The 24,474-nt window shown below is 35.9% G+C and overlaps 4 protein-coding genes across 7 annotated transcripts in view; 1 reads left to right on the top strand and 3 right to left on the bottom strand.

Moving 5' to 3' along the window:
• Window positions 1–186: 186 nt before the first annotated feature.
• LOC131840761 (cytochrome c oxidase assembly factor 4 homolog, mitochondrial) lies at window positions 187–1,115 on the top strand. Its single transcript, XM_059188952.1, has 2 exons — window positions 187–369; window positions 885–1,115. The coding sequence occupies exons 1-2, from the start codon at window positions 268–270 to the stop codon at window positions 990–992; spliced, it is 210 nt and encodes a 69-aa protein (XP_059044935.1). The 5' UTR covers window positions 187–267; the 3' UTR covers window positions 993–1,115.
• Window positions 1,116–3,565: 2,450 nt separating this feature from the next.
• On the bottom strand, window positions 3,566–7,050 carry LOC131840646 (gastrula zinc finger protein XlCGF57.1-like). Its single transcript, XM_059188820.1, has 3 exons — window positions 6,971–7,050; window positions 5,312–5,839; window positions 3,566–5,166 (listed from the first exon to the last, which is right to left on the bottom strand). The coding sequence occupies exons 2-3, from the start codon at window positions 5,817–5,819 to the stop codon at window positions 3,992–3,994; spliced, it is 1,683 nt and encodes a 560-aa protein (XP_059044803.1). The 5' UTR covers window positions 5,820–5,839; window positions 6,971–7,050; the 3' UTR covers window positions 3,566–3,991.
• Window positions 7,051–7,835: 785 nt separating this feature from the next.
• On the bottom strand, window positions 7,836–10,326 carry LOC131840710 (translocon-associated protein subunit delta). Its single transcript, XM_059188900.1, has 3 exons — window positions 9,971–10,326; window positions 8,398–8,554; window positions 7,836–7,982 (listed from the first exon to the last, which is right to left on the bottom strand). Exons 1-3 carry the CDS (start codon window positions 10,220–10,222, stop codon window positions 7,882–7,884), a joined length of 510 nt encoding a protein of 169 aa, XP_059044883.1. The 5' UTR covers window positions 10,223–10,326; the 3' UTR covers window positions 7,836–7,881.
• Window positions 10,327–12,903: 2,577 nt separating this feature from the next.
• Window positions 12,904–24,474, bottom strand: part of LOC131840712 (LIM domain-binding protein 2) — a 70,448-nt gene continuing 58,877 nt past the window's right edge. For 3 of the 4 annotated variants that reach the window (XM_059188902.1, XM_059188904.1, XM_059188903.1), the window contains exons 4-9: window positions 22,857–22,959; window positions 19,155–19,327; window positions 18,428–18,628; window positions 16,402–16,525; window positions 14,871–14,989; window positions 12,904–13,190 (exon numbers count right to left, since the gene is read on the bottom strand). In XM_059188902.1, the coding sequence (XP_059044885.1) occupies window positions 13,026–13,190; window positions 14,871–14,989; window positions 16,402–16,525; window positions 18,428–18,628; window positions 19,155–19,327; window positions 22,857–22,959 (885 nt within the window). In that variant the 3' untranslated portion in view covers window positions 12,904–13,025. The remainder of the gene's footprint in view (window positions 13,191–14,870; window positions 14,990–16,401; window positions 16,526–18,427; window positions 18,629–19,154; window positions 19,328–22,856; window positions 22,960–24,474) is intronic. The other variant, XM_059188905.1, reaches the window with a different exon arrangement.

Below are 24,474 nucleotides of genomic sequence, written 5' to 3'. Positions count from 1 at the left end.
AAATATTAATATTTCTAAAAACATTCTAATTCACTTTACACTCAAGTGCTCATTCTAGTTACACGGAGGGACGACTTTATTGGATTAATTTTGTATCGTACGTTTTTAATGCATATAAATTTCTAACTCAATAACAAACTGTCACTGTCAGCTGTCATTTATTTATCACTCCTATCTATTAGTGCTCTGTGTTTTTAGCAGTAGAAAGAAATTCGTAATTTAAAATTTACACTTCTTTTTAATAATATTTCCATTTTATTACACAAAATGACTATAACCCACCGTGATAAGACAACTGATGCTGATGACGACCCTGTGGAGTCCATGCTTAAAAGAACTGGTTGTTTAGAATTACACTATAAAGTACAGGTAATAAAGATAAATTTTGTTTACCAGAATATTCATATTTCATATCTTTTATCTCAGCTAATGTGATGAATAGATGAGGTCTTGGATGAAGGCTGGAGGTTCTGGAAAAACATGTACACAAGATGACTGGCTTATAGAGGAAACGTTCAATATATATGCCATCATTAGCTATAGAAAAACAGGGACATACACATTCGTAACAAGAGGTAGACGGTAGTTCCGCCAGGAAACCATCCTGATAAATTCCTGGAAAATTAGTCTGAATGGACTAACGGACCTGACCTCATACTCATCTTATCATCCTCCACCTGTGCCCCATCAGTGTATACCATTAGCACAGACGGTTGTACCATTGCATTATCATAAAAAAAAGTGGTTACCACTTACCATCAGGTACCACTTACCAGCTTGTTTGCTACTCCAATTACATAAAATAAATTAAAGATGAATGAATTCACTCATTCATTCGTGACTTTTTTTAATAAATATATTTTTAGAAATTTCTATGTTACCAGGAGTGCATAGCTACTACGAAGGACTGGAGGAAGTGTCAGTCAGAAGTGAATAATTTTAAAGATTGTATCAACAAACACAAGCAGTCAGAGACTTCACAAGCTAAATGAACATGAAATGGTGTATTATAGTTTATTTCATAGGACATGTATGTTAGGAACTAAATAAAGTGAATTGTGAATTATGTAATAAAAAAATAAATATTTAGTCTTTTAATAAAATTGTTAAGTTTGTTTCGGCAGTTTGTTTCACATTCCTTAGATGCACCATGGGGAGCCAGGGCCATTGTGTGACTTGTGAGTTATAGATTAATTTGTCATGAAGATTAGACAACTTATAGAAATACACTTTACTTTGTAAATACTTGTACCTATGTATATTATACATAGAAAATATTCAGACCAAATCAAACATTTTTATAGTGCTAGAATCGAAAGAATGACCATCGGAAATAAATGGACTCCACTATATGGGTTGCCCAGAGCCATTATCCGATAGGGGGCGAATGCAGATGGCACTCCAAGTCAAAGGAAGGACTAATGGAGGCCAACTCCCGCCTGACGGATATGTAGACCACCGCTAGGGATTCAAACCTCAGGTCAGGCCGTCGTAATTTCGTTCAATTCGCCGGTCGATCAGAGGGTTTAATGTGGAAGTATTTGTCACCTTTACAAATAAACGGTGGAACGGATTTTAATGAAAAGTGCTTTGAAAACATTTCAGGACTCTCAACTACGGACATAATCTTTTTTAAATAATTTGGAAGGGAGTGAAATTAGGTATGCTTTTTTATGCCCAAGAAGTTGCAAGCAATAAAACAACTAACAATACAATAAAACAACAAATTACTAAAATTAGGTTCACTTTTATCTCATAAATTAAAATATACTAAATATCTATACATGTCTAGAATTTAAATAATAATAATAAATACATTTATCAGTATTACATCAGTATCCGTATGGTTTACAATAATGTTTGTACTATATATATATATATATATACTCTTTCATAATTTAAGAGCCACTCTTGTCGGTCGAGCTCTTGCCACTTTCCACGATCTTCCATCATTCTGTTTAAATATTGCGACACAACTCCAATTTTGTCTTTAATTATGACACCAAATTCAATATAAATAAGCTTCAAATTAAACTAATTCAAACTTAATAGTATATCTATTTATGTATAAATATAATAATTTCTATACAACACTTTAATTCCATATTTATCTCTTATATGTTCATTCTAATATATGATATCTGATGCATATATATATAAATAATTGTACATCTTAATAATATTTACCGAGGTATATACATATATTCTGTGAAAAAAAATTGCCTGCATGGGTACCTCAGTCTCACCTACTTTTGCCTTCAAGCAGCTTACTTTGTAAGCGGTTTCGGTCATAAGGTATGAATAAATAAATAACCCTGGACAATTAACACAGCGCCATCTAGTTGTGCGGTAAGCAAAGCTTATGTTATAGATAACTAGCTACTCGCCCCAGCTTCGCCCGGGGGTACATGTTTTATACATATAAACCTTCCTCTTGAATCACTCTATCTATTAATAAAACCGTTTCAAAATCCGTTGCGTAGTTTTAAAGATTTAAGTATACATAGGGACGAACAGACAGCGACCGCGACTTTGTTTTATACTATGTAATGATAGACAACTGATGCAAATACTTAGATTTTTTTGTAAATGCATACATAATACATATAGAAAATATCCAGACCGATACAAATAACGATACTCATGAATACAAATGTTTGTACCGTGCTAGAAATCGAACCCGCGACCATCGGAAGTAAAGCGGTGTACTTCGCCGGAAGTAAACCGGTGTACTAAACCGCTAGGCCACCGAGACCGTCAAAAATAATAAGGCAGTGAAATCACTAGCTCTCCTTAACTTGGAACTAGATGGCGCTCTGTTAACAGAAACTGAAAGTAAATAATAATAATAATAAATTGTCCAAATTATTATTATTATTAACTTTCTTAATATCACACTGCGGATAATTCTAACATATATTATTCAGATTTTGTAGTTTTTATTTATATCGTTAACCACGTGACCACGGCTAGAACAGCCTAGTCGAAACGTCGAGAAAGGTTACCTTTATTTACCATAAAATTATTCGTGTTAACACCCGGTTAAAAATAGAAATATTACATACGAAAAATTTTTAAATAGAGTTTGTTAGATCACGAAAGTTTAAAAATAGCGTTTGTTGGGACTGTTTTAAAAACGTGGTCATAATTTGAAAAAATATAAGGAACTCAATAAAAATCTAACGTGGTAAGAACTCGTGATTTTTACTAATTGTATGTTAAGATTTTGTAATGTGTTGTTTTAAATTAAAATTCTATTTATCACATGCTTGTACGAGATACTTAGGTTTACTTACTGATATAGTTGATTAGTCGTTAGGATACGTCATTTAGAGTTCAGCGGAATATCAGTCGCCGCCCACAGATTTCAGGTTCAGGATCAAACCGGACGGCCCGTGCCAACAACGCTTATTATTTTACAGCATAAAGTCAAACGTAATTGTTAGTGATTGCATTGAAGTATTTTTTGTGATCACCCTTTCGCTCGTTTCATGCACTTCCATTTAAAAATTTATCCTTTATTGCCCATAGACACGTTTAAGATTTATATTTATATATATGCTCATTCTTTCTTCGTACGTGTAAAGGCTATTGGGGAACACGCTGTAACCGACCCACCCTTTTAAAAAATGTACCAATCATACGGCTTCATTAGTATGGGCCATCTGGATTAAACCTGATAAAGAACATCTATGGAGCGATCTGCACTGATGTTTTAGTTATGACTTATTTATTTTATTACTCGAATACCTATCTAGTTAACACTTTACTCCTAAGAATTGGCACTATTTAGTAGTTTGTGTTCAAACAAAGTATTAATGTAATGAATATTTGTTTAAAAACAACACACGAGTTTCTTGCTCATTATTTTTGACTGTATCTGGTTTCTGAATTGAATGAAATAAATATATTAAATTTATGTAAATAAAGACAAATTTCTATTCGAGAAACCTGACGACTAACCAACTGTATATCGTCAGCCTTACTACAATTAATTTAATTCACTTTTCTCCTTATGTGAATTGGCATGATATTTCAATCTTTGATTTGTAGTGAACGACTTATTACATAATCCGCACGAAAACGGTTTTATACCTGTATGGGTGTGCATATGATATTTTAGGCTCTCGCTTCTGGCATATTCTTTCTGACACACTTTACAGCTGTACAGTTTCTTTCCTGTGTGCACCTGTTTATGATGTTTTAAATGTTCGCTCTTTGAGAAACACTGTTTACACACATCACATGCGTACGGTTTTTCCCCCGTGTGTACACGCTTGTGATGTTTCAAGTTTTGCACTAGCGCAAACTTTCTGTCGCACACGTCACATGCAAACGGTTTTTCACCCGTGTGTATGCGCCTATGGTTTTTCAGGGAGCGTTTTGTGGTGAACGTTTTTTCACACACCTCGCAAATTATGGGTTTCTCGTCTGCGTGTATCACCATGTGTTCGTCCAAGCTCTCTTTCGACGTGTAACTCTTTTTACATAAGCTGCAAAAGTTTTTGTTCTCCTTCTTGGCATGGATGAGCAAGTGTAGTTTCAAACTGCCGTTGGTTACGTAGTTCTTCTTGCAATATTCGCATGTGAACAATTTCTCCCCCGTGTGTACTTGCATGTGACACTTCAAGCTGTGCCGATTCGCGTACTCCTTTTTACACACTTCGCATATGTAAAGTTTTTCACCTGTGTGTATATGCATGTGGTGTTTTAAGTTTTCCTTGCGTGCAAAAAATTTATGGCACACGTCACAGCTGTACGGTTTTTCACCTGTGTGCATTTGCATGTGATTCTTCAGATTCTGCGGTCGATTAAACTTTTTATTACACACATTACAACTGTACGGCTTTTCTCCTGTGTGGATGCGCAAGTGGTATTTTAAACTAAGCGGCCTGGCGAAGGTACTATTGCATACATGACAACTGTATGGTTTTTCCGTGATATGAACGATCATATGCTGTTTTAAGTTCTGTTTCCTAACAAAATACTTATTGCATGGGTCACAACTGTACTGCTTTTCGTCTGTCTGTGTTAGATGTTCGGTTGTGTGCTCTAATACGTGGATTTTAATCAAACTATGCGCCATGAACATCTCACTGCAAATATTGCAGGAATATTTCTCACAGGAGTCGCTTCTCTCCTGCGCGGCCGCATCGTCATCTTCACCTGAAATCAAGGTTTATTTTGGGAATTGATGTTGAATTAATTCAATTTCAGGGGAGATCTACATTCTATCATCATCTGCCTCTTCTATCTCATTCATTTAGATATCATTTCAAAAGCCATTAAAATAAAAAATTGAAGACCTTACCTGACAGTTCATCATTAATCCCAGCATCATCACCGTAAGGCCTTGAATCTTCTGAATTTGACAATCCTGGTATATTTTTAATTTCATTATCATTAAATCCTTGTTTTGGTAACCACTTGGATTTATTGTCTGCTAAATATTCACTATTGCATGGCACACCCTCTGCATTAACTTCTTGCTTTATAACACAGTATTCATATGAATTTGTTGGTTTCTCCTTATCATTATTTTCAGTGGAATATTCTCCATCATTTTCCGGTTCGTTATCTTTATAATTTGAATCCAAATCATCTCTTGGTTCTTCTTTAATGAATACATTATGTTCCTTATCACATTTAATTTCAATTTCTATCTCAATTTTTGTATTATATTCATTTTTGATAGCATTATTTTCATTGTGTTTTTTCATAGCAGTTTCTTCTTGTGATTCTGGTTCTTGTTTGATTTGAATGTTCCCATTTTGGGGCTCTGATGGTTCTTGTTTTATAAATACTCTATCTGTACTCATGGTTTGAGATATTGTGTTATCTGTAAATGATTTTAGACCATATTTTTGTATAATTAGTGTGTATTTTTAAATAAAGAGTTGTATAGTCAATGTATTAGTCATAGTCACACTACTCGAATTATAGTACAATTATTGAAATTTTAATTAAAAAAAAATTACAAATACAATTTTGTTTATTAAGTATCACATTCATCTACCACTGTTCATTCCAAAAGTTGACTGTTAGATAATGCTTCTAGTATAAGTCTACAATGTTTTATTTAGTTCATAAAGTAATTTAAATAAATATAAATTTATATGATGGAGACTTTATTCAAAACAGCTCATTTAACCATTCGAATGTCCGTTGTCTGTCACTGCGACTGAAAGTGAAGTGGCTGTATACTGAAAAAATACAGTATTTTTTCAAATGTGTTTCAGTCTTATTTTGTTTTAAATAAGGATAAAATTGGTTAAAAAGATATCAGGGTTATGCAGATCTGTGACAAGACGGTAATATGGTTTAAGAGGAGTGCACAGATCTGTGTCAAAACATTCGAAGGGTTAATTTGCAGTAAAAACTATATTCTTCTTAAGTATTCTAATGCTGTATGATGTAGCTACCATTACTGAATCACTGAATTGAAATGGGGATGAGTGGAGAGGGCACTCCAAACCCGCGATAGGATTTATACTACGGTCTATAAGCAGGAAGTCCTGCCTGACGGTTACAACTTTAGTGTGAGAGCTCCAATAGGGGAATGAAATTGATGTGCTCTTAGATTGTGTCAAAAAATAAAACTACTTACATAAAAAAAAGTACACAAAATAACTGACAATAGTTAATATGATATAATAAGACTAATTTCATAGAAATATAACAATAATATGCCAAGGGAACCACTGGATAGTGGAATTTGAATACCCGGCATACGTACGCGTTTTTTTAAAGAAATGTTTTCATTTAATGGCAAATACAAAAATAATTATATAGTACTAATGTTTTTAATACAAGGCATGTTATTTATTTGTATTGAAACCCATACAATATACCAAGTAATAGCCAAAATTCTAAGAACATAATAATGCAATAAGAATCGTACTAAATATACACTCTTGTAGATCCTGTATCTTTAAATATAATGATTTCATTAGCGACTAATATTACTTACGTTATAAATTTGCAAAAAATATCTTTTATGCAGATTTAAAATTGCATATACTTATTTATTTATAACATTTTAAATATTCATATATATTTAGAAGCAAGCGTATACATGTATACACAAATTGAAATTGACACCTAACCACAGAGCAGGTATGACAGTTTTACGAAAGTTTATATAGCACAGATTACTTTGAAAATTGTTGAAACGTCAAAAGTCGGGACATGAGCGATTCCCGGTAATTAGGGAAATATGGTAACTTCAGTGGTAGCATGTTAACTGGTAATTATGATAGGTACAGAAGATATTTGTCGAAAAGTTATAAGCTGTTGTAATATATATAATAAATATATAGATGAGCTTGTGGGGACTGGTCGGTTCGGGTTACAGCCGCAGATTAGAATATCTCCTTTAGAGAAAAATGCATGACTTTGTACATCTATAATCCTGAACAAGCACATTTTAAAAGAGCCGTTTCTTGTCAGTTATTAGTTCGAATGCTCTCTCCGAACTGGCGCATGGCGGTAGATTTGACATATCATAAGCGTCTATAATAGACCTACATCAATAAAGATATTTTTATTTTGATGCTTTTTATGAGCTTATGTAACTCGAAAATGTGCAACATTCAATATATACTAAACAAAATTAAGTTCATATATACTGCTAAAGTATCTTATGGGCTGTGTTACTGACGTACTGGCCACTTACTTTTATAGTTCATATACTGTTAAGTGTAATTATGAATGTATTTTTTACTATTAAGAATTTTATTATATTTTTGTATACTACACAGAACAGTAGTGTCTAATAAACTATGTGACGTGACTCAAAACAACATGCTGTGTCACAGGAAAAAAAAACATGAGTGTTTCCAAAAATTAAAATTCATTTAATATAAAATAACAAACTATAAATTATGCTAGGATTTTGCTTTTGTTGCGGAGAGCGACGTACGCAACCAGTATCGACAGACCGGTCGCCAGGATCTCCGAGTTTACCCAGGGTCCCGAGTAGCCTGTCAATGAAATTAAAAATATAAATTTAGTACATTTTTTTTTCTTTGGCAAGAGGGTAGTGTTGCCTATTATGCCACTAAAAAACAGAAAACATCCTAAACAATAAAAATTGTGTATGACAGGTGTGAGCAACCTTTTTAGTCAATGTGTCTAATAAGTTTGAGTGCAATGAGGGCTGGCTCATCAGTCATACTCATGAACGGATGCTGCTTGTGGGGACTAGTCTGTTCGGGTTATGAACACTGATTAGACTATTTTCTTTTGCAATATCATATGCTCCCAAATTTGAATTTAAAAATGAATCTGTATTATTGTAAACATGTACAACATTTATTTGAAAAGAATACGAGCTTAGATTCTTGTCATATCTTCCTTAGATACCAAGACATCATAGATGTTAAGAAGTATACTAACTGCCAGGGTGTTGAAGCTGGATAGCCAATAGTGGAGAAACAGTGGCAGCGGGATCAGCACGGCGGGCACGGCGCAGAGACGCCCAACCTTCCTCATCCAGGACATGGATCTCATGGAGACCAGCGCGGGCTTTTGTTGGTTCTTCAGTCCATGACACCTGTAACATAAGTACATTTTTATATTAAAGTTGAATTGGAATCTGCATCCTGCTATGTTTTTATTGTGGATTGTTATTTTGAAATATAGCAGAAAACATTGGTGGACTATATACATAGATAGGTAACTATTTCATTTGCATTCTCAGCACACAATAGACAATAAAAACAAAATTAAACCTAACTAAAAAAGGAGTCTTTGTCTTTGTTAGTCTTTGTATCTAAAGGACACATTGACTCACAGACTGATGTGCCGAATTAAGTAACAACATATATAACTAACATTTCATTTAAACTTTTAATTAAATATTTTTGTTAGATTGCCAAAAGGCTTTGAATGAGAATTTGAAAAAAAGGCCTGAGATAGCAGGTCAGACCTGGACAAGATGCGCTGAGAATCAAAGACAGTGGAAAATTATGCAAGAGTCAATTATGTCCAGCAGTGGACTAACAGATTGAAAGAGAAAAGAGAAAACAGTAACAATAAAGACCAAACAACTGTACCCACAAATAAATTACTGAATTTCCTGCTGGAGTAGTGCAAAACGGCCATAACTTAGTTTTTTTAAACACAAAATTTCAGCATTCAGTTCAAACTGTGATTGTTACAGCCTATGCTCTAAATATGATAAATGACATAGTGAACAGTCATGCTCGCTATAAACTTCAAACTTGTGGCAGCATGTTGGGCCAGGTCGAGGTGCCACCTCTAATATTGTTTATGAATGATGGCTGGCTTATCTGTCATACTTATGCACAGATGGGAACTTAATACTGATTAGACTTTATCCTTTTGACAAAATTGTAATAACATATGCCAACAGGTGGTCACTTTATTCTCCGTAAAGATGGTCACTTTATTTTCTGTAATTTGAATTTAAAAATGAATCTGTACATGTACAAGTATATTTGAAAACAATAAGAGCTGACTTTCTTGACAGTTATTAGTTCTTCATAATGTTCTCTGAACTGATGGTAGTGTTCGACATATCATAAGAGTCTAATAGACCTACCTATTAGACTCTTATGATATGTCGAACACTAGCATCAGTTCGTAGAATAAAGATATTTTGATTTTTTTTGAGTGGATATGACACACATAGAGTTTAGATGTTTATGTAGTCAAATTTAAAACATAAACTTTGTATAAGTGTTTGGTAAGACAGAAAAACTCATGCATGGTTGAAGAACCAGTCTCAGGTTAACACTGCCAAACCTGTTGCTGTGTTAGCAGTATTTTGATTTGACATACCTACATTTCACTGTGTCTATTTTAATACAATATATTTCTACCGCCATTTCTCGGATAAATTTTTAATATCATTGCTGCATAGGAGTTTTAATACCACTATATAGGTAGAAAAATGTACACTTTCATTTAGAAAGTAGTGTTTGACGAGTAAAATGGTAAAACTCACCTGATATTTATTTTCTCCAATACGCGCTGCAGTCAACGGCCTGCCCTCCACTTCAGCATAGAGAGCATAGTTTTCAGGTAGAGGATTGTCACATTTCAGTGTAAATTCAGTGATATAAGCTATTTGTGTCACGACCGTGGCATCTAAACTTGTGAAGGAGGCGGCATCAACTTTAGGATTTTGGCAACTCTGCGCATATGAAATGCTACAGAAAGCGATAAAGAATAAAGCCGTAATATATTTTGTGACCATTTTGCAGTCTTTTAATAATTATTTGTGACCTAAAATAAGAAATAAAATATTATTAACAAATTAACAACCAAACAGTACGGGCGACACGTATTTTATGATGACGTTCGAAACTTAAAAACGTGATTGACGTTTTCAAATTCTGTAAATACCAATATGAATCTGACAAGTTAATGTTCTAATTTCGACAGATCAAAAATTAAAAATATATAATATAAAATTAATTGTATAAATAAGTATAAGATACTACTTCCGTCTGTCATTTATTTAATTTTCTGTTTTTCAAACTATAAAGTAAGAATTACTTTTTAATACATATTCTTAGTTTCGAACGCTCCGAAAGACGTCAGCGGTGACGTGTGGAACAAATGTCGAATTGTGGACTTACTACGGCTGCGTTTAGAATATCGTAATTTGAAACAAAGTGATTTTGTATTTGATAATCAAAAGTGCGTTCATACGGATTGAAAATTATAGAACTCTTTTTTGAAATACGAATGAAAATGGTTCAACATAAGTTACGTTACTTACGTTATTTGTAAAATTAAAACCGATCTATTTGATATCATAAATTGTTGTTTTTTTAAGCTCAATGCAAAAGTTTCACTTGATAACAGCGGCTTTGAGTGCAATGTAGCTGTCTCGAACGTCATACACGTGAACGGCTTGTTGTGGGGTAAATAATTGTAATAAGTCTGCTTACGTAATACTCGAACGGCCCCTAACATGGGACACAGTTACTAGATACTCGAACGGCCCCTAACATGGGACACAGTTACTAGATACTCGAACGGCCCCTAACATGGGACACAGTTACTAGATACTCAAACGGCCCCTAACATGGGACACAGTTACTAGATACTCGAACGGCCCCTAACATGGGACACAGTTACTAGATACTCGAACGGCCCCTAACATGGGACACAGTTACTAGATACTCAAACGGCCCCTAACATGGGACACAGTTACTAGATACTCGAACGGCCCCTAACATGGGACACAGTTACTAGATACTCACTCACCTGATGTGAACTGATTACCGCCATCCGCACCCGCACCCGCACCCGCTGCACCAGGAGAATTGCAAATGCGGCGGGCTTTTAAGAAGCTCTTTTCATGAAAGTTTAAATATATGTAGTATCGATTCGGAAATAGCATTGCTGGAAGGCGATTCCACAATGTGGGGATGGGGTTATGTTTGGAAAAAAATCTTCATATTTCTTTTAAATAGGATTAACAAAAAAAAAGTCCAAGATCGAATATAATCCGTAAAGGCCTAGTGGGCGCGTCGCGAGTGGAGTCAGTCTACCAGGACCGCAGCGAAGTGAAGCAGCTGCAAGTGCATTACCGGCCTTTTAAGAAGGAATAACCTCTTTTCTTGAATTTCGTTTCAATAGTTCGGAAACGTTATTACTGGAAGGTGATTCCACAATGTGGCATAGTTTCTTCAGAATTTAATGTAAACAAGGGATCCAATATTTTTAATTTAGCTGTAAAGGCCCATACTTATTTATTTGTATCTCATATATCCAAGTCAGGCGAATTGCGAGTAGGGCAAGTGTACCAGGGCCGCAGCGGGGTGAGACGGTTGTAAGTGCGTTATAGCCAATCATTTAAGGAAGTTCTTTTTATATTGTATTGGTTCGTAAACACTATTGCTGGAAGGTGATTTCACATTGTGGGAATATGTTTTTTCTTTTTTTTTTTAAATGGAATAATAAAAATAAAGAATCCAACAAAATAATAATAAAAATAATTTATCCGTAATTTATTTATTTGTGTCCGACATATCCAAGCGGGTGCGTTGCAAATGGAGCAAGTGAACCAGGGTCGCAGCGGGGTGAGGCGGTTGTAAGTGCGTTGCCGGTCATTTAAGAAGGAAGAGGCTCTTTTTAATATTCTATCGCTTCGGAAACACTATACACTCCACAACGTGGGATAAAGTTTTTTTTTAATGGGATTAACAAAAATAAAGATCCAATATTGTAATTTATCCGTAAAGGTCTATTTTTATTTATCTGATATATCCAAATGGAGCAAGTGTACCAGGGCCGCAGCGGGGTGAGGCGATTGTAAGTGTGTTGCCGGCCTTTTAAGAAGGAATAAGCTCTTTTCTCAACTGTAGTTTCAATATTGTTAAGATTGGAAATAGGTTATTTTTTTTAAAAAAATATTTTTTTTTAAATGGGATTAAGAAAAATAAAAGGATTGGATACACTATAATTTATCCGTAAAGGCCTATATTTATTTATTTATTTATTATATCTGACATATCCAAGTGGGCGCGTTGTGAGTGGAGCAAGTGTACCAGGGCCGCAGCGGAGTGAGGCGGTTCTAAGTGTGTTGCCGGCCTTTTAAGAAGGAATAAGCTCTTTTCTCAACTGTAGTTTCAATATTGTTATGATTGGAAATATCTTATTTTTTTTAAATGGGATTAAGAAAAATAAAAGTGTTGGATACATTATAATTTATCCGTAAAGGCCTATCTATATTTATTTATTTATATCGGACATATCCAAATGGGCGCGTTTTGCTAGTGGAGCAAGTGTACCAGGGCCGCAGCGGAGTGAGGCGGCTGCATTAAGAAGGAATAAGCATTTTTCTCGAATTTCGTTCCAATATTGATGTGTTTGAAAAAACATCTTATTTTTTTTAAATGGGGATATCAAAAATAAAAGATCCAACATTATAATTTATCCGTAAAGGCCTATATTTATTTATTTATATCTGACATATCCAAGTGGGCGCGTTGCGAGTGGAGCAAGTGTACCAGGGCCGCAGCGGGGTGAGGCGGCTGCGGGCGGCGTCAGTGCGGGCCCGGCGGAGTCTTGGCGGGGGAGGCGGGCGGGGGCGCGGGCCACTCCACGCCGTCGCCCTCGTACTGCGTGTTCTCGAGCCGGGTGATCAGTCTCTCGTCCTCGTCGCCGAACTCACCGCCCATTAGGGACGGCTCCCCCACCACCATCACGTCCTGCAATAGAGTACAATACAACATTTATTTATTTATATATTATTGATTTACATTGATGTACATGCATACAGAGTGTGGTTGAGTTTTTACAATTTTTTTGTGACGCCATGAAAGGGCATGGTAATATGACACAAAAATATATACAACAGGATCTCATAACATTATAATTCAAATGTCAAAAATGTCTCCTATACTATCTATACATATAAATAAAATTGGAGTGTCTGTTTGTAATATTGAAATCACAATTTTTTACTACATACATAATAATATAAATAGGTACATACACCAAAATAACATTTTTTTTAAATTTTCTCGGTCAGTCTCAGATATCAATAAACAGATAAACATCTGTTTATTCCAGCTAATCTCCGAAAGGCTGGACCTATTTTGATGGGACTTTTATTGGTAGGTAGCTGATGTAATAAGTAGGTAGTAGTAACTTAAGCTACTTTTACTTTAGAAAAATTCTTTTAGGTCTAGATGGCGTTGTGTTAACTGTCCTGAGATTACTATTATTTTCGCCCGATTCTCTGGTGATAGAAGCACCAATAACGAATCTAATAAATTGCGACTTAAATATTCTCAGCACGCTAGTTTTGTGTTCACCACCAGTCAACAACACCTCTGACTACATCACTAGGGATTGTAGTCAAGAGGGTGTATTATTAGAGTGTACTAGGGCAGCATATCTGCGAGGCGAGCCTAAAGCTGGGTCCGGTAGCAATGGGGTTATTTTACATTACTAACACTCGTCTTTCCCCTGACAACCCCACTAGGGATTGTAGTCAAGAGGGTGTATTATTAGAGTGTACTAGGGCAGCATATCTGCGAGGCGAGCCTAAAGCTGGGTCCGGTAGCAATGGGGTTATTTTACATTACTAACACTCGTCTTTCCCCTGACAACCCCACTAGGGATTGTAGTCAAGAGGGTGTATTATTAGAGTGTACTAGGGCAGCATATCTGCGAGGCGAGCCTAAAGCTGGGTCCGGTAGCAATGGGGTTATTTTACATTACTAACACTCGTCTTTCCCCTGATAACCCCACTAGGGATTGTAGTCAAGAGGGTGTATTATTAGAGTGTACTAGGGTAGCATATCTGCGAGGCGAGCCTAAAGCTGGGTCCTGTAGCAATGGGGTTATTTTACATTACTAACACTCGTCTTTCCCCTGATAACCCCACTAGGGATTGTAGTCAAGAGGGTGTATTATTAGAGTGTACTAGGGTAGCATATCTGCGAGGCGAGCCTAAAGCTGGGTCCTGTAGCAATGGGGTTATTTTACATTACTAACACTCGTCTTTCCCCTGATAACCCCACTAGGGATTGTAGTCAAGAGGGTGTATTATTAGAGTGTACTAGGGCGGCATACCTGCGAGGCGAGACTGAAGTTGGGTCCGGGCGAGCGTTTCTTAGCTGTCGCAGGGTACATTGCTAGTAAAAGGGTTATTATACATTACTAACAGTCGCATTTCCCCTTGTCTACCCCACTAGGGATTATAGTCATGAGGGTATATGATTACAGTGTACTAGGGCAGCATATCTGCGAGGCGAGCCTAAAGCTGGATCCGGTAACAATGGGGTTATTTTACATTACTAACAATCGTCTTTCCCCCTGACAACCCCACTAAGGATTGTAGTCAAGAGGGTGTACTATTAGCGTGTACTAGGGCGGCATACCTGCGAGGCGAGACTGAAGTTGGGTCCGGGCGAGCGTTTCTTGGCAGGCGCGGGCGGCGCGGCGTTTGCTCCCGCGCTGCCTTTGCGTTTACGCCGTTTGCTCGCCGGCCGTTGCGATTCTGAAATTATATATTAGGTTTTTAACACATTAATCGCCACGTTGATATCAGACAAATTTTCACATGGACCATAGTAACTTTATTAGATAATTTATTTAAAAATGTATCAAGATTTTTTTTTTTGCCACAATTTCCGGAAACCTCAAATTTTTATGTCACATATATATTATACCGACATGGCCCTATATTAAAACTGTTTTTCTCGACAAGCCATGTCTATCTTATATGTCTGGGATTCATTTATTTCATTTTATTGTTTGTAGTAAGCCAAGAAATTTTCAGGTTATGTTCCTGATAGGCCCAAGCTTTCGAAACATAATGCAAATGTATCGTTGGACATCTGTGATTGCCGTAGCCTTCTACCAAATCGCGTACGTCACAATGTCTGACATGGCTCATATAGAACTTCTTACCGTCAGACACATATGACTACATGTTAAGAAACATTAGGCTATACTAACTAGTGTGTGATTTGTAGAAGAATAAATTTAAGAAGCTACTAGGATCATAGGTTAAAAAACCTTCAGTTTTTAATAGAATACCAATGACCCTAGTAGTATGTATACCTATAAATTATATCTTTACTTTACTTCGTGGATTTAAAATCCCCGATTAAGTGCGTTATGATGGTTATAACACACGAGGCGGAATTTCAGCCCGAGCCGAACGCGAGGTGTAATAGAGCCGAGCCTGTTAAATATGCACGTTAAATATGACGTTTTTCCACATACTTTTGAGGAAACATAAAAAAAAATCATATTAATATTTTGTGTATTTTTATTTATTGAAACTAGCTACTGACATTTATATGTATTTCCCACCATTTCATTTTTAATCTATTGAAATTTTAATTATTGAAACAGCTAGTGAATGTTATAGCTTATTTCTCATTTAGAAATAGAAATATAATTAATCTTTATTCAAATAAACTCATTATAAGCTCTTTTGAATAGTCATATTTTGATTCCACCACTCATCCGGAACGCAGATTCATCACAAGAAGAATGAGCAAGAGACTTGTTTGTTGCTCTTTTGAATAGATTTTTTTGTTATATAAATAATTACAGTATAACAAGTAAGAGGCATGCGATAATCATAATAGAAATCGCTACGCACTCATTATTAGTGTAATATTGTCAGCGCTATGAATTTTAAGTTTTTCTATAAAACATTAATATAAAACATTATTATCGTTAACAAACTTTTCAATTTTATAATAAAAATTTTTACAAAGGAAGATGACATTTCTTTTTCAAGCAGATTTATAACAGACTCTGGTAATTTGTTGTAAAACCTTACGCAATTACCATAAAACGAATTACTAACTTTAGTTAAATGACATTTAGGTAAAATCAGTTTGTCATTGTTTTATTTCTTAAAATCTAATTAAGTACCAGGAGAGCATAACTCACCAGGCGGCGCTACCATCCGCTGCCATTTCTGGAAGAGCGTCGTCTTGAGACAATCCCGCGGCGTGAGCGCGTACGCTTTGTGCCGCGACATTAGCTCTTGCATAGGTTCTAATATCACACATAACTGTAACACAAGGAAACAAACTATTATAATACCAATAATGAATTTTATTTTCTACGGCATAGGGGACAAAATAGCTTGCGGCAGAACTTATGTTAAATGATTGCCGCTGCCTTGAGCAGTTATAACACTAAGAAAGAGTTTTATTTTCTACAGCATAGGGGGCAAACTAGCTTGCGGTTCACTTATGGTAAGTGATTACTATCGCCAATGAGCACCCGCAACACCAGGGGAATTGGAAGTGCATTGTCGCCCTTTTAAAGAGGAATAAGCTCTTTTGTTGAAGGTTTCAATATCGTATCGTTTCGGAAATACCATTGCTGGATGGTGATTGTATAATATGGTTGTGCGTAGCAATAATATTGGCGGATCAGCCAGAATATATATAAAATACATTACACTATTTTTCCTTCTAATATAAATAAACAGAGAAAAAAACTCAAGGGCCCTGAATCTTGTAGTACCTAGGGGCTAAATATCGGGTTAATTTTAGGGCAAAGCTGGGGATCATCATGTATGTCATGGCCCAGTCTCTATCAGACAAGCAATATTCGCTTATTTATTCATTTGTTTGGGGACGGGAGGTGATTAGTCATGTTGCCCTCCACGCGGTTCTCCCTGGAAACCAAGTAATTTCATCTGGATGGGCTAACTGATTCTCATTCTCATCTTATCATCCTCCACAAATGCACCACCAGCGTATGCCGTAAGCGCAGGCGGGTGCACCATTCCATTATGGAAGACTTTCGATTCTATAATATATATAGTGTGTCAACCGTCGCCTATATACATGAACAGTATCAAATATTCCTAACTGCCTGTAACTTCATGTTATCCTGGTACTTTCACTGTATCACACTTATTATTTTATAAGAGCATGGAACTGCTTTAACGTCTCGTTCATCCTATCCTAACCTCAACTGGTGCCCCGCCAGCGTATACCGTTAGCAAGCGGGTGTTTTATAATCCTACACTGCTACCCTATCAGTATCAGAGTACAGTCAACCCTCCTATAACGCGGTACTCTCAGAACGCGGTTTCCATATAACGCGGAGCTGAAATTGCGACAGCCCTCCTATAACGCGGTACTCTTACAGCGCGGTTTCTGTTCAACAACGTCCCATCAGTTCTTTCCGTGCACCCAATGAATGGTTTTAACTGGATATGTTTATATCAGCGTGGTTCACGGGTGGGGCTCCTCATGCGCTATCTTCCACTTCTATTAACTAAATAGTTTCGCATCGACAGCGTGCCATGAGTGTGTGTGTCTAACGAAACTGTAACATGAAAGATATATATGTGATCTTTTGACTACATTGTCGCGTGAACTATAGAAAAACTACGTTCTGCTTATGTCTTAGCCGCTTAAAACCAATGTGAAGATCAACCAAGTGAGGAAGACATTTTGCCCATTAAAAGAAGGCGAGTTAGGCGACTCATATCTGACAGTGAGGATGAGTGTTGAAAGATTACATCATTTTACAAGTCTTTCTTTTGTTTTTGTTGGAAAACAGTTTTTTAGTTTAGTTTTTGTTTCATTTTTTTCATCATTTCCTTATTTTTATTGAATTGAAGAGTTCATACTCTTCAATTCAATAAAAATAATTTATAATTTATCTTGTCTTTTGTATTTATTGGTCTCCATATAACGCGGTACGAATGATGTGATTTGTACTTATTCTGAGTCTCTTGTAGCGCGGTTTCCATACAACGCGGTAGACGGTTTCCATAGAACGCACTACGAATTAGCCTGGTTTGTACGGTTAAATCCGAGTTTCTTATAGCGCGGTTTCCATACAACGCGGTACGCACTCACCGCGTTATAGGAGAGTTGACTGTATACCATTAGTGCAAACGGGAGCATCAATACATTATATTAAAAAAAAACTAAACACAACTACTCACCCTCAAATAATTGAGTGTCGAGTTGGTGATACCCTGGCGCGTGATGTTCTTGGTGAGCTGGTCGAGGGCCTGGTGGTCGGGGGGGTGGACCGCCTGCCGAGGGATCAGCTCGCGGTGCGCCCTCACCGCCATATGCCACGACTTGATCCTCATAAGGTCGTCGAACGTGAACTCCAGGATCAGTCGGCCTTCTGTACACACCTGCAAACAATATACACTTGTTTATGAATGCCTAGTAGTTTGAGATATTTTTGTAATACTAGCGATGCGCTCTGGCTTTGCACGGTTATTACGAGTGCAAAGTTATTATGATAAAAAAAAACCGTATTGAGTGACCATAATAAAAATCTATTTTGCTCTTTGTTTACATATAAATAAAGTTAAAAATCAGTCTAATATTTTTTTTACGTTACTGAACTGACTGACTGAACTACTGAATTAAGCTGGTGGCCTACCAGACGGTGGTAACAGCAAGTACCAGGGCAACATGAGTTGGTAGAAGCTCACCTTTTTGAACATCGGTTTCCCATGATGCGTGACCACAGTGCAATGGTCACAGCCGTATTAAGACCATAATAAAAATCTATTTTCCTCTTTGTATACATATAAATAAAGTTAAAAATCAGTCTAATATTTTTTTACGTTACTGAACTGATAATCAATCTGGTGGCCTACCACGTGGTCGTAACAGCAAGTACCAGGACAACATGAGTTGGTAGGAGCTCACCTTTGTGAACATCGGTTTCCCGTGATGCGTGACCATAGTGCAGTGGTCACAGTCGAGCGTGATGCTCGTGTTGTGGAAGGATTCTTTGGGCTGACGCATCGTGTAGTATAACTCTGACACGCCGCCTTCGTATATACTGCGGAAGTACCGCGGTATGAGCGTCCTTCCTATTGCTGGAATGAGACAACATATATGCATTAGAACAAGACAGAAAATAAATTAAAATTACTGAAATTAAATGATATATACTGAGCAAAGTCCATCATTACATCGTATAAAACAAAGTCGCTGTCGCCGTCTGTCCGTCCCTATGTATGCCTAAATCTTTAAAACTACGCAACGGATTTTGTAGCGGTTTTGTTTAATATATAGAGTGATTCTAGAGGAAGGTTTATATATATAATACACCCGTGCGAAGCCGGGGCGACTAGCCAGTTACTCACGTGATTGTCATTTAATGTTACCAGCATGTGTGTCAATAAAATAATCATAACAAAAAAAAAATCAAGGCATAAAAAATGATATAATAATATTTATACTATTACATTTACAATATTACATAAATAAACTTTTAATTTATGGACTAGGCTTATGGTTATACACAATATAGCTTATAGGCTGCAAATTTCATGCAGGTCAACCCGCGGGCACAGCGAGTATATAAAATAATATTAAGCAATTAAACGAAGCTCAAGATTGTTTATAATTATTTTTAATTAGTTTTAATTTTGTAGTTGACACTACATTGTTTCTTATCTTATTTGTTTTGTGAACTTGACTGATAATAAACGTTGCCGGAGGTAGACAGTGCAATGTCGTCTCACTTTATTATCAAAACAAATCAAAACAAATATTTTTTTATTTATTTCAGGCTATACTAAGCCCATATTTATACATCTTATATATAAAATTCTCGTGTCACAGTTTTCGTTCCCATATTCCTCCGAAACGGCTTGACCGATTCTCATAAAATGTGAGCGTATTGAGTAGGTCTAAGAATCGGCCAACATCTATTTTTCACCCCCCTAAATGTTACGGGTAGTCCATCCCTAAATTTTTATTTTATTTTTAGACAAAATTTTTAGTTTCTATTTTTTTATGATACAACATACAAAAATACATTCAATCCTAAATTTTCACCCTTCTATCATCAACCCCTATTTTTTATAGCGATTTTAATTTGGCAAAACAACGTATGCCAGGACAGCTAGTTATTTATATATCTCCCCTTTTATGTTCAAACGCGGGCCTTGGCCAAGCGTGGATGAGTTTAATATACGAGGCTGATGAATGTGATGTCGAGAGAAATGTTCTTACAATATGGCAAGTATTCAAAATGACGGCTTTTTGTAACAGTTCTTTATAGAATATTATTATTATAACTTTTCACGGGTATTTTCTATACCTACCTCATAAGTCAGGGACTACATAAATATTAGTAAAAAATATGTGAAAATAAATAAAATTATTATTATTATTATTATTATACCTTTACCCCCGGTTTCAATCGCGTGAAATTTATAGCCTGTCATTCTGACGTATAAGCTATATTACTGTAAGGTTTCATCGAAATCCGCTCAGTAGTTTTTGCGTGTAAGAGTAACAAACATCCATCCAAACTCACAAACTTACGCGTTTATAAATTAATAAGATTATCTTCTGCATCTGTTGCAAATAATTGCAATAAAAAAAAAATAAATAAATAAAAAAAAATAAACGTAAGTAAGAATATGTTTTTTTTTTAATATTTATTTAAAAAATAACCGAAAATAGAACTCACCGTGTCCCTATCAGACGGATGCAGTCGACTCACTAACAATATTGTTTGCAATATATAATTTAATCTTCTTGCAGTGACTTAAAATATTTGATACGTGATTGGACAAAGGTTAAACGAAATTAATGAACTGATATTCTTCTTGTTTATAACTTATAACATCGAGTATATAGTGAGAATGGTCATACAGTTATCTATACATCTATACATATAAATAAAATTGGAGTATCTGTTTGTAATATTGAAATAAACGTTTTTTACTACATACATGTGAATATGAAAACGGTATATACACCAAAATATATTTTTGTTACAATTTTTGTCTGTCTGTTTGTTTGTTCCGGCTAATCTCTGAAATGTCTGGACAGATTTTGACGGGACTTTTATTGGCAGGTAGCTGATGTAATAAGGAGTAACTTAGGCTGCTTATATTTTAGAAAAATAAAGTTAAACTCCACGCGGACGAAGTCGCGAGTACAGCTAGTCTTTATATATAAAAATTACGTGTGAAGTTGTTTGTCCGCGATGGACTTCTAAACTACTGAACCGATTGCAAATTTGATTTGCGCATTGTGTGCAATTTGATCCAACTTGAAAGATAGGATAGCTTACATCTCAATTTATAGTCGCAATATTATTTTATTGAAGAATCTTAGCGACAGCGTGGCCGAGTCTGCTAGTATCTATAGAGTTCTTGTCACAACGTTAGTTACCATGCACCTATGCTTGATCGATTTTGATGAAATTACAAAAATAACCCTGGACAATTAACACAGCTCTGCTTACCGTAACCTGCCACGGTAAGCAGATCTTGTTATAGGTACTAGACAACTCATATAAATAGTTAGTTTGCTGCTTTTTTTTCTGACTACTCTAATGCTGTTGGCCGCAGCTGGCCTTTACAGCTTCACCGGACGATAGGGGGCGAGTGGAGATGGCACTCCAAACCAAAGGAAGGGTTTATGGAGCTGCTGAAGGCCAACTCCCACCTGACGGATACGACTTTAGTCTGTGGGCACCGCTAGGGGATCGAACCTCGGCTCAGGCCGTCGTAATTTCGATCTCCGTTTGAATTGGACGAGGGATCGATCAGTAACTTTTATACTATGTAAAGATTATTTGTTTCACTGTTTTTAGCACTGCATCGAAAAATCTTATTTCTCACATAGGGACTGGTATTTTTTATTGTTAATTACGTATATTATTATTTAAATATGTTTTTAGTGTACAATAAATTGAGGTAGACATTACTTTACCACTACATTCATTTCAATTGAAGTGCCCACGGGTGAGAACCCTAGATTTCTTTCAATTAAAGTGCCCATTAGTGATCACCCGGTACCAACGTGTAAATTTACTTTCGTTGCGGAGTGACCCACCGATGGGCATGCGGTCGCTAACGTGTTAACTTACCGCCTTAAACTAAATGATACTATTTAAAGATGTTATTTGCAAGGCACAAACATTTGTATTCATGAGAATGATTGTTTGTATCGGTCTGGGTGTTTTTTATGTATAATATTTTTTACAAAAAAAATCTATGTATATGTATCAGTTATCTAGTACCCATAACACAAGCGCTAGCTATCTTAACTTGGGTCTAGATGGCGCTGTGTGAATTGTCCTGAGATTATTATTATTATTGTACTGCATTTTAATATTAATTTAACATATCTGTATCAGTTGTCTAGTACCCATAACACAAACTCTAGCTATCTTAACTTGGGTCTAGATGGCGCTGTGTGAATTGTCCTGAGATTATTATTATTATTGTACTGTATTTTAATATTAATTTAACATATTTGTATCAGTTATCTAGTACCCATAACACAAGCTCTAGCTATCTTAACTTGGGTCTAGATGGCGCTGTGTGAATTGTCCTGAGATTATTATTCTTTTCTGTCTATTTAAGTATTGATACTTACTGTATCTTTTAGGTCCATCTTCTAAACAGAAAGTTAATGTTAAAGTGGCGTCATCCTCGAAGAACTCTGTCGCGAACGCGTCCCACCATAGGTTATCTGATTCCTGGAATTGAGAAACAGGTTCTGGTTAGTTTATCTATATTTATAGTAGGTGTCCCCGCAAATGTTGTTTTGCCATATACATGAATATTGCTATTATTAGGGGTTGATTGGTAGAAGGGTGAAAATTTAGGGTTTTTATGTTTAGGCATTAAAAAAACGTACTATTTTTCATTTATATGTCGAATCATCAAGTAATGCCAAAAATATAAAGAAATATTTTACAATAAATTTTATATATTAGATAAAAAGGTTGTATCAATTTTTTATACCCTTATCATTTAGGGGTATAAAAAATAGATGACCACCTATTTAAAGACCTGTCGAGTATACATATAAAATTTCATCAATATCGGCTCAGTAGTTTAGGTTTCCATCATGGACAAACAACGTAACACTGATTGAAAGAAAGAAAGAAAGAAAAAGAAAGAAAATTGTTTATTTGGTACACTAAAAATATTTTTTTAATTTTATTTACATTTTTATATTAATAATTACAGTACCAAATAGGTCTCCCGCTCAGCATATGTCGTGACGGGGTGCCACGACGCTGGTAGTCTGCGGATACCTTCATATAAAATAATTGCTATCATCGTGGTATAAAAAAAAAACAACGAGGTAGAGTTTGTATAACATACTCTGCGTGGATACATCTGTCTCACTTACTTAAGAGATAAACACATAGGACAGAGAGAGACACACAGTAGTCTCACCTTGTTGTCGCCAAGCCTTGTGTTTCTAAGTTCGTTGGAGGGTTGAGATGTGACAGTAAAGTTATAGGGTAAGAGGTATGACTTACTCCTCTGGTATGGCAACGCAAGTGGTATTCACAGGTGTCACATAATAACGTATATTCTACCTCTTTAACTTTATGTTATCCTGGTACTTTCACAGCAATTTTCTACTCTACTACAGGTTTGTGAAAAAAAATCAAGCTTCTTAGATAGATAGACAGAGGTTTCTTGGCGACAGAAGATAGATAGATGAGGTAATGTAGATAACTTGGGGGGATGGGGTACTTAGTGGGGGTTAGTAATGGGAACTAGTAATCCCCTAGTAGTTAGGTCGACCTATACGTGGCTCCTCCTGAAAACCATCGTGATATATTCCTAGTGAATTTGTCAGATGGGCTAACAGACCTGACCTCATATTCTTCCTATCATCCTCCACTGATGCCCCGCCAGTATAAACCGTTAGCGCAGGAAGAGGTACCATTTCATTATAATCCAGAAAAAAACAATGCAAATGGCTTCGTACAAGTCTCAATCAGACTGCGAATGACACTGCGAGGCGCTACTAGTATAATAAAAATCAATATTGTTTTGATCGTGTTTCGGCGCTGTCACGCCGGTTTATCCCATTGTGATAAACTTTGTCAACTTATTGCTCGCACTTGCCAAGGTTATAGGTAAAGTAGATTTTTTTAATTACCATTGGCACGCTCAGTAATGAAGTGCATTAACTTAGAATGTAATTAATGATAATTCGACTCTTAAAGTTTTAGATTTAAAGTCCATTT

Source organism: Achroia grisella, unplaced genomic scaffold (genome assembly GCF_030625045.1).
Source record: "Achroia grisella isolate CSIRO2021 unplaced genomic scaffold, CSIRO_AGI_Agris_v1 utg149, whole genome shotgun sequence".
In the NCBI taxonomy this organism is placed as follows: Eukaryota; Metazoa; Arthropoda; class Insecta; order Lepidoptera; family Pyralidae; genus Achroia; species Achroia grisella.
Note: the sequence above shows the minus strand (reverse complement) of the source record. Positions and strands in the feature narration are given on the sequence as shown.